Source organism: Miniopterus natalensis, chromosome 20 (assembly GCF_054644295.1).
Source record: "Miniopterus natalensis isolate mMinNat1 chromosome 20, mMinNat1.hap1, whole genome shotgun sequence".
Taxonomy (NCBI): domain Eukaryota; kingdom Metazoa; phylum Chordata; class Mammalia; order Chiroptera; family Miniopteridae; genus Miniopterus; species Miniopterus natalensis.
Genome location: NC_142100.1, coordinates 26,200,462 through 26,223,434, shown reverse-complemented (window position 1 = coordinate 26,223,434; position 22,973 = coordinate 26,200,462). Strand labels below are relative to the sequence as shown.

Here is a 22,973-nt window from a genome sequence, read left to right as displayed (position 1 = left end):
GACAGATACTAACACCAACACTGATACCTCACATTCACTCAGAGCTACTAGTGGCCAAGCACTGTGCTAAATTCCCTCCATGTGTCACACTGCTGAGCCCTCCCAACATCTCTAAAAGTGGACTGTGCTGCCATTTCCATTTAGCAAACAAGGTCAGAAAGACCCTAGTTTAAAACTTGGCTCACTTTGTTTTCAGCCATGAAGCAGGAATCCTGAAGCTCAAATAGAGGAAGCGGATAAGCTACATTAAGTTACTCAGTCATAAATGTTTACTTACTGGGGGAGGGGGTAGTGTATTAAAGCCACAAGACTGGTCGTGACTGTGCAGAGAAGAGAAAGGAGAGAAGAAAGGGGTGCCCGAATTGAGCCCTGGGACACTCCAGGAGGTAGAGATCAACAGAGGAGGCACCCAGAAGAGACTAAAACAGTCTGGACAAGGAATGGAGGGGAACCTAGGTTCTCAACCAGCTCGGGTGGCCCAACCATCTGAGATGGGAAGACACCTGCGAAACCACACAGACGGCCCTGCTCTTACCCTGGAGATCTCCACGCAATTTCGGACGCAGTGGACGCACATTTTGTCGATCTCATTTGAGTTGGGGTGAAGGATAATCTCGGGCGCAGTCAGAATGGTTTCCGTTTGGAACAAGGGGACGTCCCCCAGGATTAAAGCATTAAAAGACTGCAAATTCCTAAGAGGGGGTAATAAGAAAGACTCAGTACTCATGGTAGTAAAATATATCCAACATTTAGAGTGCCTGGAGTCACAAAAACCACATGTAAAAGCTGTAATAACACATTCTAGGGCTATCATGGGCAGTTTGGACTGAGTTTTGTTATATATCTTTTTTTAGCCTTAATTTTACAAAAAGAGCATTTCAACTTTGGGGCAGTAACTATCTATTAGCTGGGCAATATGTAAATAATAGATGACTTCCACAAGCTGCTCAGCTCTGACTCAGGGCAAATCGTCTCCCCAGGAGACTCCTCCCCTTCCTGCTCACTCCTATCTCTAGGACTCAGCTAACATGAAGCCTGCCCCTCCACTCTCTCCCAGGAACAGTATTCTGCTCTTTCACAGAAATCATCCTGGTTGGGTCTGTTGCCTGATGTCTTGCCTCTGCCCCATCTGAGGATGGAGACGCTCTGGAGGGACAGGGACCATGTCTGGTCCAGTGTCTGGCACGGTGTGGCAGGCTTCTCTAAACCTCTGAATGAACGTGTGAGTGGTGGACGAATGGATGGAGGAATGGGGGGAAACATAGCATATCAGAAAGGGAAGCACTATGGGAGGCAGCCCTACGTATGAGGATGCTTTAGAAGTCTAGGTTAGAAGCAACAAAAAATAAATGAAACATGTAAAAACAGATCAACTTAGCGAGGTCTATCAAACTAGGTCCAGGAAACGAGAAAGCCAAAGGTCTTTGTTTTTCTTATTAGTGCGTTCCTCCAAGGTGTATCTGAGCAGCTCAGGAGAATACCTTAGCTGCACTAAGGGACCCTAAAATCAAAGTGGGACAAAGTAAGAAAGGAAGAAGACACTAATCAGAGGCAGTTCAGTGATACTGGAGAGACACTGGCCCAGGTTCAGACCCCAGCACATCTTACTGGATGTGCAGCCTCGGGCAAGCCCCTTAACCTCCCAACAGTCTGTCCTCATCTGAACAATGGGGTGAGAACTGCAAAGGCCACAGCATAAGCCTGGTGCAGAGTGAGCTTCCGTACACATCAGCTTCCAAATAAAAGGGTCAAGAATGAGACTAAACATGCAAATCATAAACACCTGCAAGCCTGATGCATTCAGGCTACAAACTTGTTTCTAAGCTTCCTAGAAGTCAAGGAGAGAAGGGAAAGCTATGAAGCCTGAAATCCAAAGTGTCCGTAGCACTGGAAAACAAAACAACAAAGAACTAAAGAGAAAGGAAGTACTTTCTCGAGAGGCTAAGCTCAGAGGGAAATCAGGGGAATGTCCCCATGAAAAGGACATCATGTGATGAAACAACCACCACCCTCACAACGTGGAGCTGACAACAGTCATGAATCTCATAGGCTCGTTTCTTAGAATGATCCTCTGCCAGTGCAGCGAGGTCCAGGCACTCGGCTCTCAGCTGCTCTAGGAGCCGTGAGCTCCAGGAGGGAAGGAACAGCCTCTATCCTGTGCAAGGCTGGCCCATGCAACAGGCATTCAAGATGTGTGTATGTGACGCTCCTCTAGCCAGGGGCTCACTTTACCCACTGGGAAGCATGAATGGGTCACATGCCCTCCAAGTCAGCCTCTCTCAATAGGGCAAGAAAGTCCCCCGGGGTTTTCGTGACTCCTGAGACAATTCTCTGGTGCCTGATGAACACAGACACATGCATGTCTTTGGGACAGCTGACGTGGGGAGAGGGATAAGTTCCTCTTCTCAATGATGAAGGGCCCAACAAGAGCATGAGCCCAATGGAACATCACTCCTCCATCCTGAGAGTGACCTTCAGCCAGGAAGCAGCACTGTTGTCCAACTGGTTTTCACTCTGTACCTGCAACCCCCCTTTAACTGTTCACCTATATGAACTATTTTAACCTATGCACACGGCCCTCAAAACAAGCAACAGGGTGAACTTACTTTAGGATGAGCCTTGTCAAGACCTCGTAAATTCTGTTCTCCCAGTACTCGTAGTAGGCGGCCAACTTGGGGGCCTTGCCCGTGTTGGTGTGGATGACCAGGCCCTCGACCTTGGTCAGCAGAGGCCCGATGGCAAGATACCACCTGACCATGTAGTCCACATCTTTGGTCCTTTCTCGGTCAATGTGCTCAAAGAATTCCTTTACGCCTGCAGAGGAAGTCACCGGTCACAGTCCTCCATGGACACGGGGAGGATGATTACTTCTAAAGCAACCCAGACACTGGCTGTCTATCTTGGAAATAACAAAAGCAGCCTCTAACCTTGACCCAAAGCAGAAAACAAGTCAGCACCAGATATCCAGACGGACCCTAAGCAAACGCTAAGTGACAGTATGGACTGCCCACCATGGGTGCTGAACAATGTCACGCACAGCAAGCAGCTCTTACATCTGTGGGAAATCCTGCTTCTCCCTAATTCCTTGTTGATGAATCTAAGACCACTTAAAATATCTGCTTTGAACAAGTAAATGTGAGCCCATGAGAATTACCCATGATCCTTTCAGGTAAATGAGTGAGATCGTTAGGAATGGTTTTAGTCCACTCATAGAATATACGTGTGTGTGCACACACACCAAAAGGTTTTTTCATTCCTTCTACAATCAAAGAACTTCCACAAAGAAACGAGAAGCCAGATCTACCTGGGAGCTCCTCCTCAGTTTTAGGCACTGGGTATTTAAAGAGATTTATGGACTCGATCAACGTGAGCCTGGAAGAAATGTCGTCCGAGTTCTTATGAATTTGATGGACAAGGGACTCGAACTTCCCAATGGCTTGCTTGCACCGTGTGATGTAGTCCCCAATACCTTTGGAGAAAGAGAGAAACAAACAAACAAGCTGTTTGGCCTTCGGAGTCTTTCCTCCCATCTCTCTCCCTCCACCACCTGTAATGTTGACACCAGACGGCATCCCTTGTACAGGAAGGACCCTGTTCATCCCCTGCCCTTGGGACTGTGAGGTGGCAGAGAGCCACTGGCATCCCTGGGAAGGAAGGAGCCCTGCCCGTGCTCAGAATCAGCCAAATGACACATTTCTTCTGTTCAAACTTGAGCATAATCACATGTAAAGCACTGTGGGAGAGAGAGAAGGTCCACCCTCTCGTCTTCTCGTTGCCTTGGCAGACTGAACCCTCCACTCTACCCTACCCGGCCGCACTTGGGAAAGCAAACGGCGAGAACTGGAACAGAAAACCCAGTTAAGTGCATACGATCGGTCAGGGGATGGCTTCAGCAGGTTACGTTATCATGTCTTTGATTACTAATGACAACCCCAGGAATCGGGCACTGAGATTACGTCCATTTTACAGCTGAGGACACTGAGCCCAAGAGGTCGAGCGCTGTGGGTAGGGCCGGACTTTTAACCTGGGTGTTTAGTTCTGAAGCCCACAGTTGAAACACATGTATTCTCCATACAAGGAAGACGGGGAGAGAAAGGAAGTGACAAAGAAAGGAGGGAAGATTTGGATCAAGAGACAGGGAAGAGGAGAGAAACGAGGAAATGCCAAATGCCTCACTTATTTCCAAAGTACAGGGCGCCCCCCTCATCTTCACTCCCAACCACAGCCCTGGGATGAGGTCTAGGCCCAGAGGGTCCTTGTCAGTGCTCCAAGCGCATCTGTTAGCCACAACCACCTCCACTCAGAAGTCACAGTTCAGCCAAAAGCCTTTGAGCCCAAAAGGCAGGAACAGATGAAACGTGTTACCTAGCGAGTTCCAGTTGAGCCTCTTGTATCCGGACCTAAACACTCGCACTAGCTCCTGCGAGTGGTCGTCAAGGAGGGCACACTCGGCCTCATTCAGCGTTCCCACGAGCATGTGGTAGTGGTCCAGCATGCGCTGAATCCCCTCCGTGTACCTGCGCGTGCAGGAGAGGCGGCGACGTGAGGCAAGCAGGATGGAGCTCGTTACCAGCCTAACAACCTGCCTTAGGGACGGTCACAGAGGACCAGGAGCCAGCCTGGAATTCTGATCGAGGGACGTGCAGGAATGCAAAGCCTTCCTTTTTTGGGATATTTTGGTTACTCATTAAAAATGTAACTTATGTTAACATGGAATGTTCATTAGTGTTATCTTTAGATAAATGAGTAAGTACACATTTTAAACATTTCTTGGTTTTAATTTCTACTGGTAAATACTGGGAGTTATGAAATCCACAGAGCTGCAAGCTCTGGGGTGGGGGTTCTGGTGGTTTTCTGAGTGTGTGGCATCCCCAGACCAGAGAGCTCTCTGCCACTTTATGAGAAGCTTTTTACCTAAGAAACTTGTCCTCCTGGAGGGCGATGTTCCTTGCTAATTCTGGGACAGGGAATCCCAGCTGTTCCAAGTACTTTGTTTCATAAATAATCTCCCTGAGACTAAATGGAAAATTGATTGCAAAGGTCGTGCCCCTGTCGGAGGAGTTGGCGGAGTTTGCGGCGTCTTCAGAGCTGCTAGAAACCTGTGGGAGGGATGTGCAGTCAGTGTGGGAGTGCTATCCTGACAGCACTAAGATCGACACTGCCCGGGTTCCACGTGGACCCAAGAAAGATCAATGCCGGTCCCCAGTGCCCTGAGATAGACTGGGGAGCTGGTGGGAACCAGCCAGAATGCATATTTTGTTTGGTGAACAGTTTTTATGAATTCCATTTAGTTATCCACCTTTGAAAACTGGGCACCTGCATATAGAAATCCACCATTCTGGTTACCCTCAAAAACTTGGCAAAGCTGAGGATATATGACAACGGGCTGGAGTCGAGGAGCAGCAGCCCCTCTGGATGGGACCAGAGCAGTCCAGTTCCTCATGGGCCCACCTGGCCCTCGTCACTCATTCCAGTCCCTCCTTCAGAATTTCAGACACCAAAGACCTATGACCGCCCAGCTTGGGTCTTTCCTCCCTCACAGCTACGATTTATTTCTTGGCCACTTGGTGTGTGCCAGGCACAAAGAGAAAGAACAAGGGTGAGTCACAGGAAGTGGCGTTCTCCTGCAGGTTGAAAATGGTCAATGGCCAGCTGTTTCCTATATGGTTCAACCAATACTTTATGTCCCTGAACCCAACTCTTCTCTATAAGCAGAGAAACTGAGGCTCAGAGTGAGCCCATCTGCCCGAGTCAGCAGACTTGCCCAGTTTGGGGCATTTCCTGACCGTGGCCCTGTGCTGCCCCACCTCCTTCCTTTCTGCTTCTCCTTGTCTCCCAGCCGTTGACTTTGGAAATTCCCATCACCTTCACGAGTGTCAGGAGGGGGATGCCCGCCACCCCTCGGGCCACCGCATCTGGAACGGGGAGGCGGGGACGCACCCTCGTGAGCAGGCTCTTCTTCATGAGCGCCGGCAGCAGCTGCTCTGTCGCCTCTCTCCACTGCTCGTACTTTCTGTCTTCGTAGTCCTTCATCGTCCTGCCCACCTCCAAATACTTTTGTTTCACCTACCCAAGAATTCAAGCAATTATCATTTGGCCCTAACACAGTCTGCAAAAGGAAGCTGACAGAATTTCACAGGTTTTGGAGAGTCTGCTTGAGCTGGTTCAGCTTGGGCTCTAGGCGGAGAGGAGAGGGCAGCAGACCTCGGCCTGTGGGCTGCGTCTGGGGCAGCCCGCGAGCTCAGCATGGCTTTCGTGTTTTTAAATGATAAGAAGGAAATAAAACAAACACAATGCTTTGTGGCTTGTGAAACCTACAGGAACACTCAAACCCCAGCATTCATATAGGAAATCTCATCGGAGCAGCCATGCCTGTCCGTTTTCCTGTTATCTGTGGATACCGTCCGAGGCAACTGCACAGCTGGGCAGCTGCAGCAGGGACCATACCACCCACACATGCCTAAAATATTTACTCTCTGGGTTTTGAACCCTCACCCGAGGATATCTTTTCCATCGCTTTTCAGAGAGTGAGGGTAGGAGACAGAGAGAGACATCGATGTGAGAGAGACATTGATCAGCTGCCTCCTGCACGTGCCCTGACCAGGGCCAGGGATTGAGCCTGCAACCGGGGTACGTGCCCTTGACCAGGAATCGAACCTGAAACCCTTCAGTCCACCAGCCGATGCTCCAACCACTGAGCCAAACTGGGTAGGGCTACTCTCTGGACTTTTAAGGAAAAGGTCTGTCAACACCTGCGATATAACTTACAAAAACCCACGGGAAGAGAGGCACAGACAGACAGTACTATCAGAAAGATGGTGGTCACCCCCTAGAGAGGCTGAAGGTCAAGTGCCTGCCACCTGGAAGATGTCGTAGGTATTGAGATGCCAAAGAGAAAGGATGCAAAAAGGTGGTTTTAAACCCGAGCCCTGGATCAGGGACCCCAGGAGGGACCTTCTAGGTGGCAGGAAAGGGTCTGAAGGTGAGCTGCTCACTCGGGCAGCCCCACGGAGCCTGTGTGATACACAAGGGGAGGTTCCAGCAGAGTGACCTACTTCTTCCCCCCGGTCACTGTCCAGTATCTCCTCCACCTCCTGAAACCTGAGGATGGTGTGCTTGATCCGGAAGAACAAGGATCGCTCCCAGTAAATGGCACCTGCCACCGGAGGGTGATTCTTATACAGTGGGGGGTTGTCATGGTTTCGGATAAAGAGTTTATTCACGATGTCGATCTGGAAAGCAACCGAGTATACTCTGTGAGTGGTGAGCATTGCCACTTAGCCAGGAAATATTCAACTGGAGGTTAGTATCTTTAACGAGATGAACACTGGAATATCAGCAGTCTAAAATAGTGTCTTTACTACTTATTATTTACTTCTTTTTTGTATGCTGAACATGTGCAATGTTCCAAACTGCCTCATCATTACAGACTGTGTACATTCCTTGGACTGACTTGTTTGTTCTCGACATGACTAGTGGCCTGAAGTGTGTGTGTGTGTGTCTGTGTGTGGTTGGACCACACTCTGTGCGTCTGTCCATCCAATGGACACTTGGGTTCTCTCCTCCCTTGGCTAAAGCATCCCTACACTCTCACTTGGGTAATTCGGAGTGGGGGAAGAATAGGAGCCCCCAATAATGGTCCTGATTCCCAGAACTGTCAATATGCTGCATCACATGACAAAGGTTGCCCATCAGCTGACCTTAAACTGGGGAGACGCTACCCAGGACTATCTGGGTGGGTCATGTAATCACAAGGGTCCTTAAAGCAGGAAGAGGGAGGCAGAGGAGAGGGTCCGAGTGACTGGTGCGGGATGTGGGGCAGGTGACTGCTGGCCCTGAGGATGGAAGGAGGTCACGAATCTCCAGAAACGAGAAAACAAGGAAATAAATTCTCCCAGGAGACTCCAGAGAGGAACACAACCCTGCTGATACCTTGATTTAAACCCAGTGAAACTGTAGCAGACTTCTGACTTTTAGAACTGAATGTAAAACAACAAATCTGTGTTCCTTTAATTCATGACGTTTGTGGTCATTCGTTATGGCAACAACAGAAAACTGATACTTTAGGAGATCACTTTACCCCTTTACTTTGTATTACCTTATGTCATCTAGTGATTTCACATATTCTCATTCTATTTTCTGAATACAATATTAAGCATTTTTTTGCCTGATCCTCCCACTAGAAACTGACTTCTTTAAAGGCAGAATCTGTGTTTTATGCATCTATCTCTCTCTTTGCCTAACGCTGCACTTAGAACATGAAGCCCTGGATGCGGTTTTCTGAATTAACTTATGAACACATGCGTGATCTCTGCACATGGTTAAGCACTGATGACTACTATTATTACTGGGCCCATCGCACACATGAGGTATACAACATTATACTCAATAAATTCTCACTGAATTTCTCCACCAAATAAAACACACCCACTTTTTGCTTACCTGTATTATGTGACATACATACCTGGGAAAACCCCCCGTTTCTCTGAATTTAGATGGAACAGACAATAGTGAGATTCAATTGTTCGAATTTTGCCAAGTACAATCTTACTGCAACAGACAGCGGCTACAGGCCTTTCAATTACCTCTTTACAATACTGTGCAAGAATGTCATTAAATTTCATCATCATCTGTCGATTAACAGCCTCCCGTGAACGAATGTGCTTAAACTTCAGAAGCATGTCAAATGCTGCTTCAGCCGAGCGAAGCGTCTTAAAAGATTCATCAATAAAATTTTTTGCTTCTTTCTCAATAACCTGCCAAAAAAACACAAAAAGTCAAGAAAACATCCCTCATGCTGCTGTAACTATCCTGCAAAAGTAAAACGGCAAAACGAAACAAAACAAAAGAGCAAACAACCAAATCTGTGCCTTGAGAATGCAAATGAACAATAAAAGCCGTGCTCAACGCCATGGAAATGAAGGGCTGGACAAGGAGGCAGCTGGGTTATGGTGGCTTCTCAGGTCAGGAGTGGGTCACAGCTTCACCGCCGTAAGAAGTAAACTCTGTTAATTTAACCAAAAGCTACTACAAAACTATGCTGGTGGCAGAGGCAAAGGAGGGCAGCAGGAATAGGACAGTGGAGTCTGCATCTACCCTGAGAAGTTAACTCATGTCTAAAGTTGATCGAATTTGGTAAAAAAGGAAATAACCACCTTGGCATGTTCTTTAGGAAATACAGAGGTAAGCAAAAAAAGATGTATCTAAAACTATAGAAATGACAGCAAGGACGGGATGCAGAGGGTACTCGGGGCTGCCTTTTCTTATTATGAGCCTTTAGTATCACAAGTAGCTCTGATGAAAAATTCAATTTAAAAATGAACACGTAGAATTAAATAGAAGCTGAGAATAAACTAGATACAATAAAAATAAAAATGCTTATATAACCAAGTAGAACTGTCTGGGGTTGTCCATATAAAGACACACTCGGGGGTAAAAACACACAATTACTTAAGACATAGCTTGGGGGTGGTGCAGCCCACACGTGGCTGAAAGGGTAATGGTGATGGGCAGCCCGTCACACTTGGCGCAGTGAAGTCATAGTCTCGCCTCCAGCCTCGCTGTGACAGGCTCCACCTCCCCCACACCTCCGGCCAGAACCTCCTATGTCATCTCCCCACCTCCCTAGCCCAAATCCACCTGTGCTGTGGCCGGAAAAACCTTCCTCCAGTATAATTCCCATCATATCACTCCGTTGGCCAACAACCCTGGATGGCTCCCTACTGCTTACTGAAGTCAGTCCCAGTCTGCAGCCTGGTCCTCCTAGGTCCTCTCCACTTCCACACCCAGCCCACCTCTGTGGAAATGCTACTGTGCCTAGCTCGGTTAAAGTGATTCATCTCAGGAAGGAGGAGGGAGACAAAGGAGACTAGGGGATGTTCACTTTTACCTTATGCTCTTCTGTATTGCTTCCATTTTTTACAAAAAAAGCAGCTATCAGTCTTTGTGATTTAAAATAAACAAACAAAAAACCTCTTAGCAGAACTAAATAACCAGGCAAATTTGACAAGGAAAAACTACTTGCCAGAACTTCGATCTTGAAGTCGTCCATCACGTATTTCCAGTACTGCGAGGACTTGATGCTGAAGGGGTCAAAGGTCAGACTCTCCATGGGGGTGACCAGGCCATCCACCCTGCACAGGACATCGTCAATGCGCTTGGGGTCCCCCGTCACTGCCTTTAGTTCTGGACCAAATATATTATAAAACTCCTCCATCACCTGTCCAAACAAAACACCAAGAGGTCACTCTTCGGTTTCACACTGAATATTCTCGCTACACACAGACTCATGGACAGGTACTGTGCCTACTGCACGCAAGATGAGAGCCCAGCCCGGCACTCTGACACAGCTTACAGAGTGTGCATGCTCTGGCCCCTCCCTACCTGTTCCTCCCTCGTCCCACACTCCTTTCCCCGAGCAGCTCTGGGATCCTGCACCTACAGGGGTCACTGGACATTTCCTCCAGACAGCTGCCTAGGGCAGGATCAGCTCGGTTTCTGATTTGGCCAAGAATCTTGCCAGGGCTTTAATCCAGGTCATGAGTTCTCCGTGAATTCTCAGGCATGCTCATTCAAGGGAAGGGTGAATTCCCACTTACTGTTTTTCGGACATAGTGTGATCCATAAAACAGAACAAGGGCTTCATTTTTGAAGGTGCATTGTTTTAAAGGAGGCTTGATAATAAGAGTCAGGCGAGGAGGCCGGCTGGACTCTGAAAGCCCTGGTTCCTGTCTTCTGGAGCAGAGGCGGGAGGGAGAAACAAGGAAGCTTTCCACACTCTCAGGATTCAGACTGGTCTCTCTCCCTCCTCCTCAGAATCGTGCAGCAATGACCCTTATCAGCTGTGAGTTTACAGGCCAAGCAATCTCCCAAATAAATGGGTATAAATGTGTTTTTTAAAAAGCCAAACTGCTTTCCATCAGGCAACCCTAACCACCTTCACGTGTATTAAAGAAAGCGCACAGCAGCACCCCCGCACCTGCAAAATGTCGTAGAGGTCCTGGCAGATGGTGGCCATGTAGTCTGTCCTCTCAAACAGCTGCTTTCGGTCAAACTCCCACCGGGCTTCCCTCCCTGAGGCCTCGATCTTGGCCCTGGTGTCAAAATAGGCCTTTTTCCACATGTTCAGGGTGTTCTTGGCCTCCAAGGTTTTGTGCTGTGCACTTGCTCGGTTTTCCCTGTGATCAGAGAGACCCGGAGATGGGAGGGAAGACAGAGATGTAGTGGGTCTGAGCAACAGTCCCCAGGGGAGCAGGTTTCTAGGAGGAGGATTCTAACTGAGGAGCAGAGCCTCCCTGATTTCAGCGCCTCTTCAATAAAAGCTCACCAGGCGAGCAGCTGCCCGCCACGATTTGCAAGGGTGAGACAGGAAGTCCAAGCTGCAGCCCAGGCTGACCTTTGCAGCAGCTGCCCACCCAACACGAAATGCTGTGGCTCACCCGGGAAGCTTTCTGTCTGAGCTGAAAGGGGAGCAGGCGGCCTTGGGGCTAGGCCAGAAGTCAACAGTAGGGGCTGCAACGTCGGAGCAAAATGATAATTCCAAGATTCTGGTACCTATGTCACCCACATAGATTTTTTTCTTCTTTTTTTGGTAAGAAAGTGAAAAAAAGATCTGTATCTCCTTCAACATTTGATCCTCAGCTGCACCTGAGCGGGCCTAGGGTCCAGAACTGAAAATTTTCTGAACCTGTGCCTCAGTCTTTTCAAGGACAACTAAGGAAGAAGGTCCAGGTGAGTAAAATTACCTACATGTCCACACAATGGAACATCACTCAGCCATGTGAAGGGAAGGGGCGCTGACACTCGCTACGGTGTGGAGAACCTTGGAAACATGCTGCTGAGTGAGAGCAGGACATGCTTAAGGAAACAACAGCATTGCTATTTCTTACTACTTCTTACTTGAACAAGGTCCGAAGGTTCACCACTTTGCAGACTCTCTCGGCAATTTCCCAAGCGATCCGCTCCATGAGTGGGATCATCCTCTCGTCTCTGTTGTAGTGCCGGGAGATGATCCACACCATCCTCAGCGCACTCATCATGGAGGGGATGGTCTCCAAGACAACGTGAAAGCTCGATCCATGCGTTATGTTCTGACCAGAGAGACACGTGCAGGAGAGAGAGCAGAGTTTACGCTGGGCCTGATGAAAAGGCTTTGGACGTGGACAGTGATGAGGGGTACACAGCACCGTGTATGTATTAAATGCCACTCAACGACACGCTTACGAGTGGTTAAAATAACATTACTTTACATATCTTTTACAGCAATGTTTAAAATGCTGAACATTTACAAAGGGAGTTGAATCCATGTTGAGAGCTGACACGGAGAGGTGACTTCCCACCTGCGTACCTTGAAATGGCGCTCCACGGTGGAGAGGAAGCGCACGTTGTCGGAGGCCTCCATGTGCAGCTTGAACAGCTCCGTCAAGACTGGCTGCAGGTTAGCTACGAGCAGAGAGTCTGACTCCTTGATCACTTCCAGGACTTTTTTGACCACAGGAAGCTTCGTTTGTTCGTGGAGTGCACTCAGAGTTGCATTTCTTTCCCTCCAGAATTCAATTTCTGCCAGAGGACCGTTACCCTGGAGGTGACATGGACATACAAACAACTGTAATCATCAGTGTGGAGTGGACACTGGAGGCTATTTCTCCAGCATCTGTTCCTCTGTCCCAAATGCTCCACACAGGGGCTAATCTGTACAAGGACTCCGGGAATGGACACTTGGCCCAGGATGGTCTAATCAGAGTGAATCTCGGGACTTCAGCTGGTCATGCTAGACAAAGACACTGTCTTTCTCTGGACAATGTGGGGATGTGGGGCCAGAAACTGCTATAAGTCGCTACCATGAAGGAAGCCAGCCTGAGGAGGAAGCCCCTGCTGAGAGGAGAGTGGAACCGAGAGATTCACAGAAACACTGCCAGAGTCTTGATCGAACGTACCTGAAACCAGCCTGCCTCTGGACTTGTCAGTTATGGGAGCTAACAAATTCTGTCGTATTTAAGCCAGCTGAGTTGGGTGTCCTGTTTGGGGCAGCCCAAGCAACCCGAGTGACACACAATATTATCTTCATCAATCCAGGAAGCAACCTAGTAGCACACTGACATCTGAGAGCTCAAGAATGAAAGCTTAGGCATGTTTACTTCCATCTTTTAGGAAGATACAAAACAGTGAGAGAAGAGGCTAGACCACATGGGCCCCCAGACTCACGGCCTTTCTCAGGGAGGCAAGCATGAACTCTATCAAATATCTTCAAAAGCACCGCACAAGTTACCTGAGGTGTCTTTTTCAGCTGGCTCTCGACAGCCGCTGAAATCTGATTCAACCAGTTTATCACACATTGCTCCAAGACTTCAACCGTTTCTGGGTCAGCTGCCAGGGCAGGCACCTCTCCCTCAACGCTGATGCTTGGCATTTCTAACTTGATCTCACCTGGTAAAACAAAAGCGCTCAGTCAACCACCCATTTGGGGAAAATGATCACAGACAATCACATTCACGTCAGTCCATAGGCTCTTCTCTCCACACATCAGTGTGACACGGTCTGATACATTCCATCCCATCTGTCTACATTTCATTCTCTTTCAGCATTTTAGAGAATCAGATCACTGTTCCAGTGTTCCCCTTGGTCAACCTAGTAACTTTCATTTAAAAATTGAACCACCGCCTAGCTGGAGTGGCTCAGCGGTTAAGCATCAACCTATGAACCAGGAGGTCAGGGTTCGATTCCCGAAGTCAAGGCACATGCCAGGATTTCAGGCTCCATCCCCAGCAGTGAGCGTGCAGGAGGCAGCTGATCAATGACTCTCTCTCATCATTGATGTTTCTCTCTCCTCCCTCTCCCTTCCTCTCTCTGAAATCAATAACATTTTAAAAAATAAAAAATAATAAAAATCAGTATAGCCATCAAACGACTCAGGCCCCTTGCTAAGCCAGCCTCTCAACCATCTGGTTCTCCACTCACAGCCCACACTCCCCCCATCCACTGAGGTGCAGAGCAGCTCCACCCAACTGACAGACAGCCCACCATGTATGGGGACCTGGGGCGTGGACAGACACAGAGATATCTAAGCCCTAGGACCCAGCCCTCAACTCCTTCTCATTCATGGAAATCCCTTCATTTGTTCAGCCATTCTCCCTGCCTGAAATGCACTAGCTCCCCAACTCCACCTCCTAAAGCCTTGCTCATCCTTCCAGATGAGGTCAAACACCACCTCCTTCAGAAAGTCTCCTTTGATTTCCCGCCACTTATCCAACCTGGTCACCCTCTTCCAAACCCTTGAGGCCCTAACATCTTTCTCGAGCTCCTTATTCTGCCCTGGTGCACTGGGCATTGGATCATAACATCCTTGAGGACCAGGATTCATTGTTCCTGTGTCTCTTACAATGACCAGCTCATTGCCTTCCAGGTCATGAGCAGACAAACAAGAATAATCGTAAGTTAAAACAAAGGAAGCTTATGGGCTCTTAAATTGCCTCCTTAAAGTAAATGCATCCTACTTAACTAAAGAGGGGGAAAACGAAAGCTTACCTTCAAGTTGCTGCATTGTTCTTTGGATGCTATTTGCAAATTTCTGGAGATTCATTAAAAATTCATCCCGTATTAACTGAAAGCTGTGATACTCCACTGCTTCTCCAGGCATGCTAGGCAGCTCCACCTCAGACATAGCATCAGAGTGCTCTCCGGGTGTGAATCCTGAGCTTGCTTCCTTGTGCTGATTGAAGGACAAAGCTGGCAAGAAGACCTGCAATGCCAAGTTTATCGAACAAATCATCCCATGGCCTCATGCTCAACAATTCACGCTCTTGAGCTGCCTCTGGCTTTGAATATTCTACTCAAAGGCACAAATGCATCCACAGAGCTCACGACAGCGCCTGGGACGTAAGAGCTGCCAACTGCCTACTGGTGGAATAAGGAGACCAGGTGGCCTTAATCTTAGGAACGCTGAGATTTCTTCCACTGCCCACATTTACCTGGCATATGACATCTCTCAGGAAATGAAGCACATGCCCATTTATAATCCCATACTCCAGCGTTTCGGGCATGGTTTCCATAGCTTCCTTCATGTAGCTGGCTTCAAAGATCATCTCTAAAAGGGAACAGATTCGAGGGTGAGATGCGTGCGGTGGTGGCAAACAGTTCACATTTCCAAGGGTACAGGAATCGGCTCCCTCTTGCCAAGTGGCTACAAAGGACACAGGCTCAGAATACACGCCAACCTCTATTCAAATAAGTCCCTTGGCCTATGAGAAACTGAAATATATATGGTATGTTTTTTAAAAATAATAAATTCGTTTGTTTTTTAATCCTCGCCTGAGGATATTTTTTTCCACTGCTTTTCAGAGAAAGTGGAAGGGAGAGAGAAACATCGATGTGAGAGACACACATTGACTGACTGTCTCCCGCATGTGCCCATACCGGGGCCGGGGATCGAGCCTGCAACCAAGGTACACGAGCCCTTGGCCAGAATCAAACCTGGGACCCTTCAGTCCATGGGCCAGCGCTCTAACCACTGAGCAAAACTGGAATAGCTACAGTCAGACGAGGTCCAAGAGCAACAATCACTGGGGAAGTCACTAAAAAAAAACAACCCACAGGTGCCCAGGATGGCTGAGTGCAGCAGGAATGCACAGCAGAAGCATTTCACCCCAAAGTTACCATGCAGAGAAAGTCCACGAAAGCTCGTCTTGTAACTCAGGGTCATGCCATTTTGAACCTCCATCTAATTTACAAATATAACTAAGAATAGATTAATAGTCAGGTCTCATCATTCACGGTAGCTCTGCTCTGTAAGGTGCTGTGAACACTGAGTCAGCAAATACTGAGCCACTGTTCCCAGGAGAACTGCAGGCTTAGGTTCCTAGGAGCCTCTGGTCACAGCATTTCCATCAACCTTGCTTTGTGCATACTTCAGTTTAAAGACACCTCATTTAATGTATGTTACTGAACTGTTAACACTGACCTCATGGCCACAGCACCATTGCTCACAACTGACAGGAACTTATCTAACACTCACACTCACACACACACACACACACGTGCACGCGAGTTTTCTCCCTAAAGCATGTCACAGCCGTCCTGTACTCAGGGACATTAGACAGCACTTGCGCACCATGCTTGGGGCCACCTTAAACAGTGAAATCACCAAAAAAAGCACAAAAATGTGAAAATGGTGGCCCTAAACAGATGTGCTAAGGACGTCTCTTTCCAGTAGGAGCTGAAACAAGAAGGCAGAGCGTCACCTCGTTCCACCTCAGCTAGGAACATGCACATTGGGAGACTCCAGTGTTTCCCCCTCTGCACACGTCCTTGAATCACCTTGAAAGTACTACAAGTACTCATTTAGGCGTTACAAAAGAATTTGAGTAGGTAAATTTGCAAATATGGCATCCGTGGAAAATGAGGACTGACTATATTAATAAAAAGTCATTCTCGGGAAAGTGTGAAAATTTAGGCTCTCACACATACACCCAGGCATGTGCACACACACCCACAACCATACACACACACACAAGAGAAATGTACCTTTTGTATTTCTCAGGAAAAACACCACATTCTGGTCCAGATACTCCTCGGGGACAGGAGTACAGAGCACGTGGAGATACATCTTCTCCACGATGTGCTTAACAGTTTTCTGAAACATGAGGAACAAAAACCTGTCACACTGAGATACAGCCCTTCACCCAAAGGACCTAATATTCCAGCACGCCTGAGCTGTCCATTCACTGCTGTGTTCTGACCTCGCTTCCTAACCACACAGATGCAGATGCACAGCCGGCACCGGCTGGTCATCAGCCGGTCACCCATGAGCTAAAATGCACCCAGACTCTTCCATTAACTTCTTGGTGCAACCATACTTAAACCAACTGACCTAATAGTGCTTTTCTATGCTACACATTGCAACAAGCCAGGCTTGAATGCAGTTTTGTTTTTTTTGGGGGGGGGGGGGCATATTCCTAAAGCGGTTAAGGGTAACTTCATTTAGCATAGGTCAGGCTTACATCCTAGCTTTAAGCTCCACCCTTGGGATCTATACAGGAAAGGATTAACTCAGCAGGCCTGGGTTGTCCAAACCCTGCACCTCCCGAGGTGTTTCAATGTGGCCCTTAGCCAGCCCTCAGGTGATAACCTCTAAGCTTTGGAATGTCCTGCCTGTCCTGAGTGTCTGTATACCCGGGGACTCAGGTCCGTCATGCTGGGTAGTTTATTTTTTAAAATATATCTTTACTGATTTCAGAGAGAGGAAGAGGGGGGGAGAGGGGGAGAGGGGGGGAGAGGGAGGGAGAGGAGGGAGAGAGGGAGGGAGGAAGGGGGAGAGAGAGAGAGAGAAAGAAACATCAATGATGAGAGTCATGGATCGGCTGCCTCCTGCACCCCCCTACTGGGGATCGAGCCTCCAACTGGGGCATGTGCCCCGATGAGGAATCGGGCCTCGATCTCCTGGATCCTAGGTTGATGTTCAACGGATGAGCCATGCGCGCGGGGCCATGCTGGGTGGTTGATACTAACACGGTGATCGGAGGTGGGCGCCTGTTTGCATTTGCCTGGGGTCACGCTCTATCAGTCTGACTCCTGATGGTTCCGGAGGCTGAGTAACTAGCGTGAGCCACGTGGGGACGCCTACGCGACTGGCCACCAAGGCCCAGGTGAGCATCCCTGACTCGTGACACTCCACACACGTGACACTTTACACACATGGCACTCCACACACGCGACACTCCATGCACGTGGCACTTCACACACGTGACACTGTACACGTGACCCTTCACACGTGGCACTCCACACACGTGGCACTCCACACACGTCGTCCCACGGGCCGTTGGGAGAGCCGCTCTTGCCCACTCCCGTCACCGCAGGGGGCGCGGCCCACGGGCCGCTCCCGCCTGCTCTCCGCGGGCTCCGTCCTACCCGCAGCTGCGGTCTTCCCCGGGTGATGCGCTTCTAACCCGCATCGGCCACTGTGGTGAACGGTGCGCGTCGCCACGAGCATACGCCCGCCTGTTCCGCGTCCTGGGGTCCCCGCAGCCAAGCCGTGTCGGATCTGAGGGGGCTCGGGGGGCCTCCACCCGCCGGGGTCCGTCCCTCCGGTCAGGCGGCAGCCGGTTCCCGTCCCCCCGGGAGGAGCACGCCGCCGTACCTTGGCGACGCCGCCCCCCGCGCTCTCTGCGTCCAGGTCGTCCTCCTCCGCGCCCTTCAGAGGCTGGTACATCGAGCTGGCTTTCAGCTGCAGGCTCTTGGCTGCAAAACACCGTCCAACCAGCGCGATGAGCCATCGGAAAGCCGGGGTCCTCGCCGGCTCGGCTGAGGGCGCTGAGGGGCCGCGGGGGTCGCCGCCGGCCAAGGGCACAGGCCTCGGCTGCGGGCTGGAGGCCCGGCCCGGCGGGCGCGCTCGGGAGGCGACCAGTCGCCGCGTCTCTGTCGCATCCACGTTTCTCTCTCTCTCCCTCCCCCTTCCACTCGCTAAAAAGCAACGGGGGGAAAATATCCTCGCTGGGTGTTTTTTAATGAACCAAAAAGAAAAAAAATAATAAACGTAGACCTGATTCTGCTCGGGGCGGGGACCCGCCGAGCGCCCCCCTAACCCCTCACCCGACACTTTGTCTTCGGCCTCGTGCTTCGGAGGCTCGGGCTCTTCCTCCTGCTCCTCCTCCTCGGACGAGGCGGGGACGTCGCCATCTGCGCCGCCGCCGCACGCAAGCGGAGAGAAAAGCAGAAACCGTCACCGGCCGGCGCCCTGACACGCCCGGCGCCGCGCCTCTGAGCGATCGAGAAATGGCGGGAGCGCCGCACACCCTCGGTCGACGCCTCGGAGCGGAAGTGACCCCGGTTGACCCGGAAGCAGGCGCCGCGCACTAGGCGGTCCTGCCTGGTCCCGGGTCTCTGGAACGTAACGTTCCGCCCACGGTCCCTCCCCCATCCCACCGCACCCCCGAGGGAGGCGGGTTTGCAGCAAGGCGCAGCCTGGGGTGGAGCCCACGTGCGCGGCGCGCGCGCCCGCGCCCGGACCCAGCCGAGGCCTCCCTGCCGGGGCGTCCTCGTTGTGCCCGGGCCCCAAACAAGCCTCAGGTGGAAGCCCCTTGGTCATTCACCCCGTGGCCCGCCCATGGGCCCCTCTCTTCCGTCTCTGCCTGCTCCCCATGCCCGGGGGCCAGGCTGGGCCCAACAGGGCCGCGCGGAAACACTGCAGGTCCCCGAGGCTGACGCGGAGGGAAGGCTCGTGCCAGCGGGAGTCAAGGCGCTGGCGTCCTCGGGGCAGGGAGGCGAACCAGCGCCGGAGGGGCGTCGGGCGCAGCCCCAGGCAGGTTCCGAGCACCCTCGGGGGGCCCAGGAAGCAGCCAGGGGGACCCTCCGGTGTGAGGCTGTAATCTGGTCCCATGTGGAATGGGGACATCCAGCCAGGGCATGACCGGCTAAAGGCGTGAGTCGTACACGGCGCAGAAAACAGCCACCAAACCGAACGGGAGCCGTCGGGGGTCACGGGGAGCGCAAGTCGGGTCCATTTCTTAGGGTCTTGGTCTATGTTGCGTGTTTTTTTAAAATGTATAGAATCGGGGTTGCTGAAATTTGGTCCATGTTAAATGGTCAGCCCTTTGCACCCACATTGTGAGTTGGTGACCATGAGAGTCTAACGTCAAGGTCCTGCTACAATGTAACGTCCGGGCTTCCAAAGGTCGGCCTGGCTCCCGGGAAAGCGAGAGATTCCCACGTGTTACCGCGCTCGTCTCTCTGGGCGCCACCAGCAGTTTGTTATTGTGGTTTTCGGGGTGTTCGTTTGTGCAAAGAACATATATTTAAAGTAAAGGTGCCTCGGGCCTTTAAAAGGAAACGAAACAAAAAAGTCTGCCTGGCAGCAACCATCCCTTCCTGTGACAGGCCCTGTGGGGATCCAGTGGGGACCCTGGGCTGGCAGAGGAGGCTGGCACTGGTGGGCGGCCGGGCACAGACTCCTCCCTGACGCCTGGCAGCTGCGGGCGCCCCTGTGGCAGAGAGGACTTGCCTGTGTCCCAGCCTCCTTCCTGACGCGCACCTGTCCGGCGCCCTGCCCGCTGCCCTGCCGCCCCCCCACCGCCCATCCCCAGGCCCTCTGTGTCCCCCGAGCGTTCGGGGCATCCAGCCATCACTTTCATCTGCACTTTGGGAAACGTAAGCATTGGAAATCCACCGTCATTTCTAAAACCTCGTTTGGGAGTGACTTTGGAATCGCACAGGAGCCTCGGAAGACAGAAAGGACTGCCCCCCCCCCCGCCCGCCCCGCACCTGGGCCGCTCCTGTCGCATCCGTGGCCTGTCACTGCGCCCTGGCTCCTACTCTGGAGTCCTGTCTGCCTGTGCGACCCACGCGGGTGAGCCATTCAAGCCTCCCTGTGCCGCAGCTTGCGCATCTGTAGCGTGGGCTAACAGCGCTCCCACTGCCTAGAGCTGACGGGCTGGTAGGAGCTTTGGGTCAGCACTAAATAAAGCGTCGGCTGGGACCGTTCACTCCAGGGCTGCCTTTCCCAGGGGCCTGGGGGAGCAGGGCCGGCTCCCCCGGCTTCCCCGCTCCCCCCTGGCATCCCCGGCTCCCCCCGCGCCCCAGGGCCCGGACAGCCCCTGCGCCGGGCGGGCTCACCGGCCTCCACCTCCAGCTCCACCTCCTCGGGCACCACCGTGCGGTAGAAGAAGAGCGTGGCGGCCGCCTCCTCCTCGCTGGTGCGGTTGAGAAAGTGCAGGATGCGGTCCTCGGCCTCGCCGTCGTCGCGGCTCAGCAGCTCCTCGAAGAGCTGCGGGTCGGTGAGGCCCAGGGCCGTGTACACGCGGTCGCGCACCCACAGCACCCGCAGGTCGTCCATGGCGCCCGCAGGCCGCGGGGGAACTGGCGCCGGGCGGGCGTCCTTGGCAACGGCGCCCGGGCAACGGCCGCCGGGCGCGGGCCGCGCAGCCCGAGCCCCGCCCCGCCCCGCGCTCGAGGAGGCGCGAACCCGGGCGCGGGAGGGGGTGGCGCCGAGCCCTGGGGGGCCGGGGTCCCCCTAGCCTGCGCCCCGGGACCCAGGGGCTCCTCCCCCGGGCGCGGGCCCCCCTTCCTCCGAGCCCCGCTGGGGCCGCACGCGCGCCCTCGGACGGAGGCGGGTGCGACCCGTGACTGCGGGCGGCCTGCCGGCCTCGCGGGGCGCCAGGGGTGCCAGGGGTGCCAGGTGCACCGGGGGCGCCGCCCTGGGCTCCCCGTGCCCGCGTCCTGCCCATTTCGCTGTAAGGAGACCGAGCGAGAGGGGTGACAAGGCCCCAGCCTCTCGGAGGTGGCGGAGGCATCGCTGGCGGCCGGGAAGGACGAGCCCAGCCACCGTGGGTCAGAGCGAGGACCTTGGCCGAGTGATCTTGGGGGGCGGGGGTACAGGATCAGGAATAAAGCAAAACACTCACGTTTTAAAAATATATATTTATTTCTCATTGGTAAAAAGTGCAACACTGGCAGGAAGGTGCAGACTTGTCCTTTCGTGCATTTGGGGACCTTGTGCACGGGTTTCCCTGGCAGAACTGAGCCCCTGGGTTCCCTGGCCCACCCTGAGAACCGAGCCTTCCTGTTGGGTTTTCTCACTGAGAAACGAGCGGCAAGTCCTAAGGATTTCCTAAAATCCTAAACCGAAGCTCAGCATCCCTCGGGAGTGGCCTGGCTGTTGGGAAACTGCCGCTCGGAACTGCCTTATTGTCAGGATCTTGGATTAAGTTTTCTTAATCATCTTGCTGGAGAGATACCAGAGGGCATGCAAGCAAACCTGGCTTTAAGTTTTTAATCAAGAAACTTATTGTTTTTAAATGCAGACTGCAGAACAGTTGTTGAGGTTATCTTTCGGTTTTGTTTTCTGAAATGAACAAGGTCCTAAAATGTCCTGTGCTACAGACACTGCATGACTTATTAAACTACTGCAGTTGGAAACTGAGACCAGAATGCTGTTATTAAATACCCGTTCCAGAAATGAGGGCAGATGGGCATTCGGGGACAGGTGCGTCTTTTCAAAGCTGCGCCCCCCATGAGCGGGCAGTCCACGGGGCTCACCGTGACCCCACCAGAACACCACTGCACTTGTGAATGGACCACGATTACGTCACAGGGATGTCCTTCACCCTTGCAGGATGGAATCAGATTGTTTTACTGGAGACACCCTGGGTGTTTATTTTAGGACTCCACTCACACAGAATGAAAACAGGAGCATGTGGCCATCATGACGTGTATCTTTAGGAAAATAATCCTATTTAACACTATCCAGACACCTGACCCCTTTTCCTCTTGATATTTGCTGTCAAAAGAATAAAGTCTTGTCTTAAAAAAGATTGTATAGATAACAGTTGTACCAAACAGCTTCAAAACCAAACAAAGCGACTGCTCTGGAAACATGACATTGGAACCAATAGCTTTATAAAGAAAATTCCCACTGGTGCCTAAAACACCATCAAACTGTATTTCTAGAGAGTTCTGTTAGGACTGTTTTTTATATAATTACATGCTACATAGGTTTCCACTGAAAAACAACTCTCTGCTCTGGGTTCTATACCCTGGTAAGAGGTGCTAATTAGGGTTAAGTGGCCCCCGTGACAGTTAGCAGCGGGGGCAGTAGAGGATTCCAGCAGATGCTGTACGTCTCTTGTTTACTAATAGTGCCCAGAAATCGTGAGTTTCCTAGGGATGAATCAGCTACCATTTTATTATAACAGACCCTTGGAGTAAAGTGATAAAAAGTAACAACTCAAGGGACAAGCTTGAAACCTGGACAGCATTATTCCAATTTCTCATTCACCCCCAAAGTGTCCAACATTACACCTTTTTGGGGAAACCTGACTTCCAGAGCAGAATCATTTTCAAGAGTTTCATCAGCATCACTTTATGTCTGATATTTTAATATGAGGGAAAAACCCAGTAACTCCAAACCGGCCCTGGGTAACGGCTCATGGAGCAGCATGGAATCTTTGCTACAACTAGAAAGGTTTGATGTTAGAGTCACAGTTATG

At 51.3% G+C, this 22,973-nt stretch overlaps 1 protein-coding gene across 2 annotated transcripts in view; it reads right to left on the bottom strand.

Moving 5' to 3' along the window:
* The window catches only part of DNAH10 (dynein axonemal heavy chain 10), a 74,634-nt gene extending 53,813 nt beyond the window's left edge, over positions 1 to 20,821 (bottom strand). The window contains exons 1-19 of one of the 2 annotated variants that reach the window (XM_087828624.1): positions 20,602 to 20,821; positions 18,583 to 18,669; positions 18,131 to 18,231; positions 16,519 to 16,627; positions 14,967 to 15,082; positions 14,524 to 14,737; positions 13,268 to 13,425; positions 12,347 to 12,577; positions 11,899 to 12,089; positions 10,979 to 11,177; positions 10,025 to 10,219; positions 8,586 to 8,756; positions 7,056 to 7,232; positions 5,941 to 6,066; positions 4,915 to 5,099; positions 4,366 to 4,517; positions 3,305 to 3,469; positions 2,607 to 2,814; positions 536 to 692 (exon numbers count right to left, since the gene is read on the bottom strand). In XM_087828624.1, the coding sequence (XP_087684750.1) occupies positions 536 to 692; positions 2,607 to 2,814; positions 3,305 to 3,469; positions 4,366 to 4,517; positions 4,915 to 5,099; positions 5,941 to 6,066; positions 7,056 to 7,232; positions 8,586 to 8,756; positions 10,025 to 10,219; positions 10,979 to 11,177; positions 11,899 to 12,089; positions 12,347 to 12,577; positions 13,268 to 13,425; positions 14,524 to 14,737; positions 14,967 to 15,082; positions 16,519 to 16,627; positions 18,131 to 18,231; positions 18,583 to 18,669; positions 20,602 to 20,821 (3,162 nt within the window). The remainder of the gene's footprint in view (positions 1 to 535; positions 693 to 2,606; positions 2,815 to 3,304; positions 3,470 to 4,365; positions 4,518 to 4,914; positions 5,100 to 5,940; positions 6,067 to 7,055; positions 7,233 to 8,585; positions 8,757 to 10,024; positions 10,220 to 10,978; positions 11,178 to 11,898; positions 12,090 to 12,346; positions 12,578 to 13,267; positions 13,426 to 14,523; positions 14,738 to 14,966; positions 15,083 to 16,518; positions 16,628 to 18,130; positions 18,232 to 18,582; positions 18,670 to 20,601) is intronic. The other variant, XM_016203131.2, reaches the window with a different exon arrangement.
* Positions 20,822 to 22,973: the final 2,152 nt, after the last annotated feature.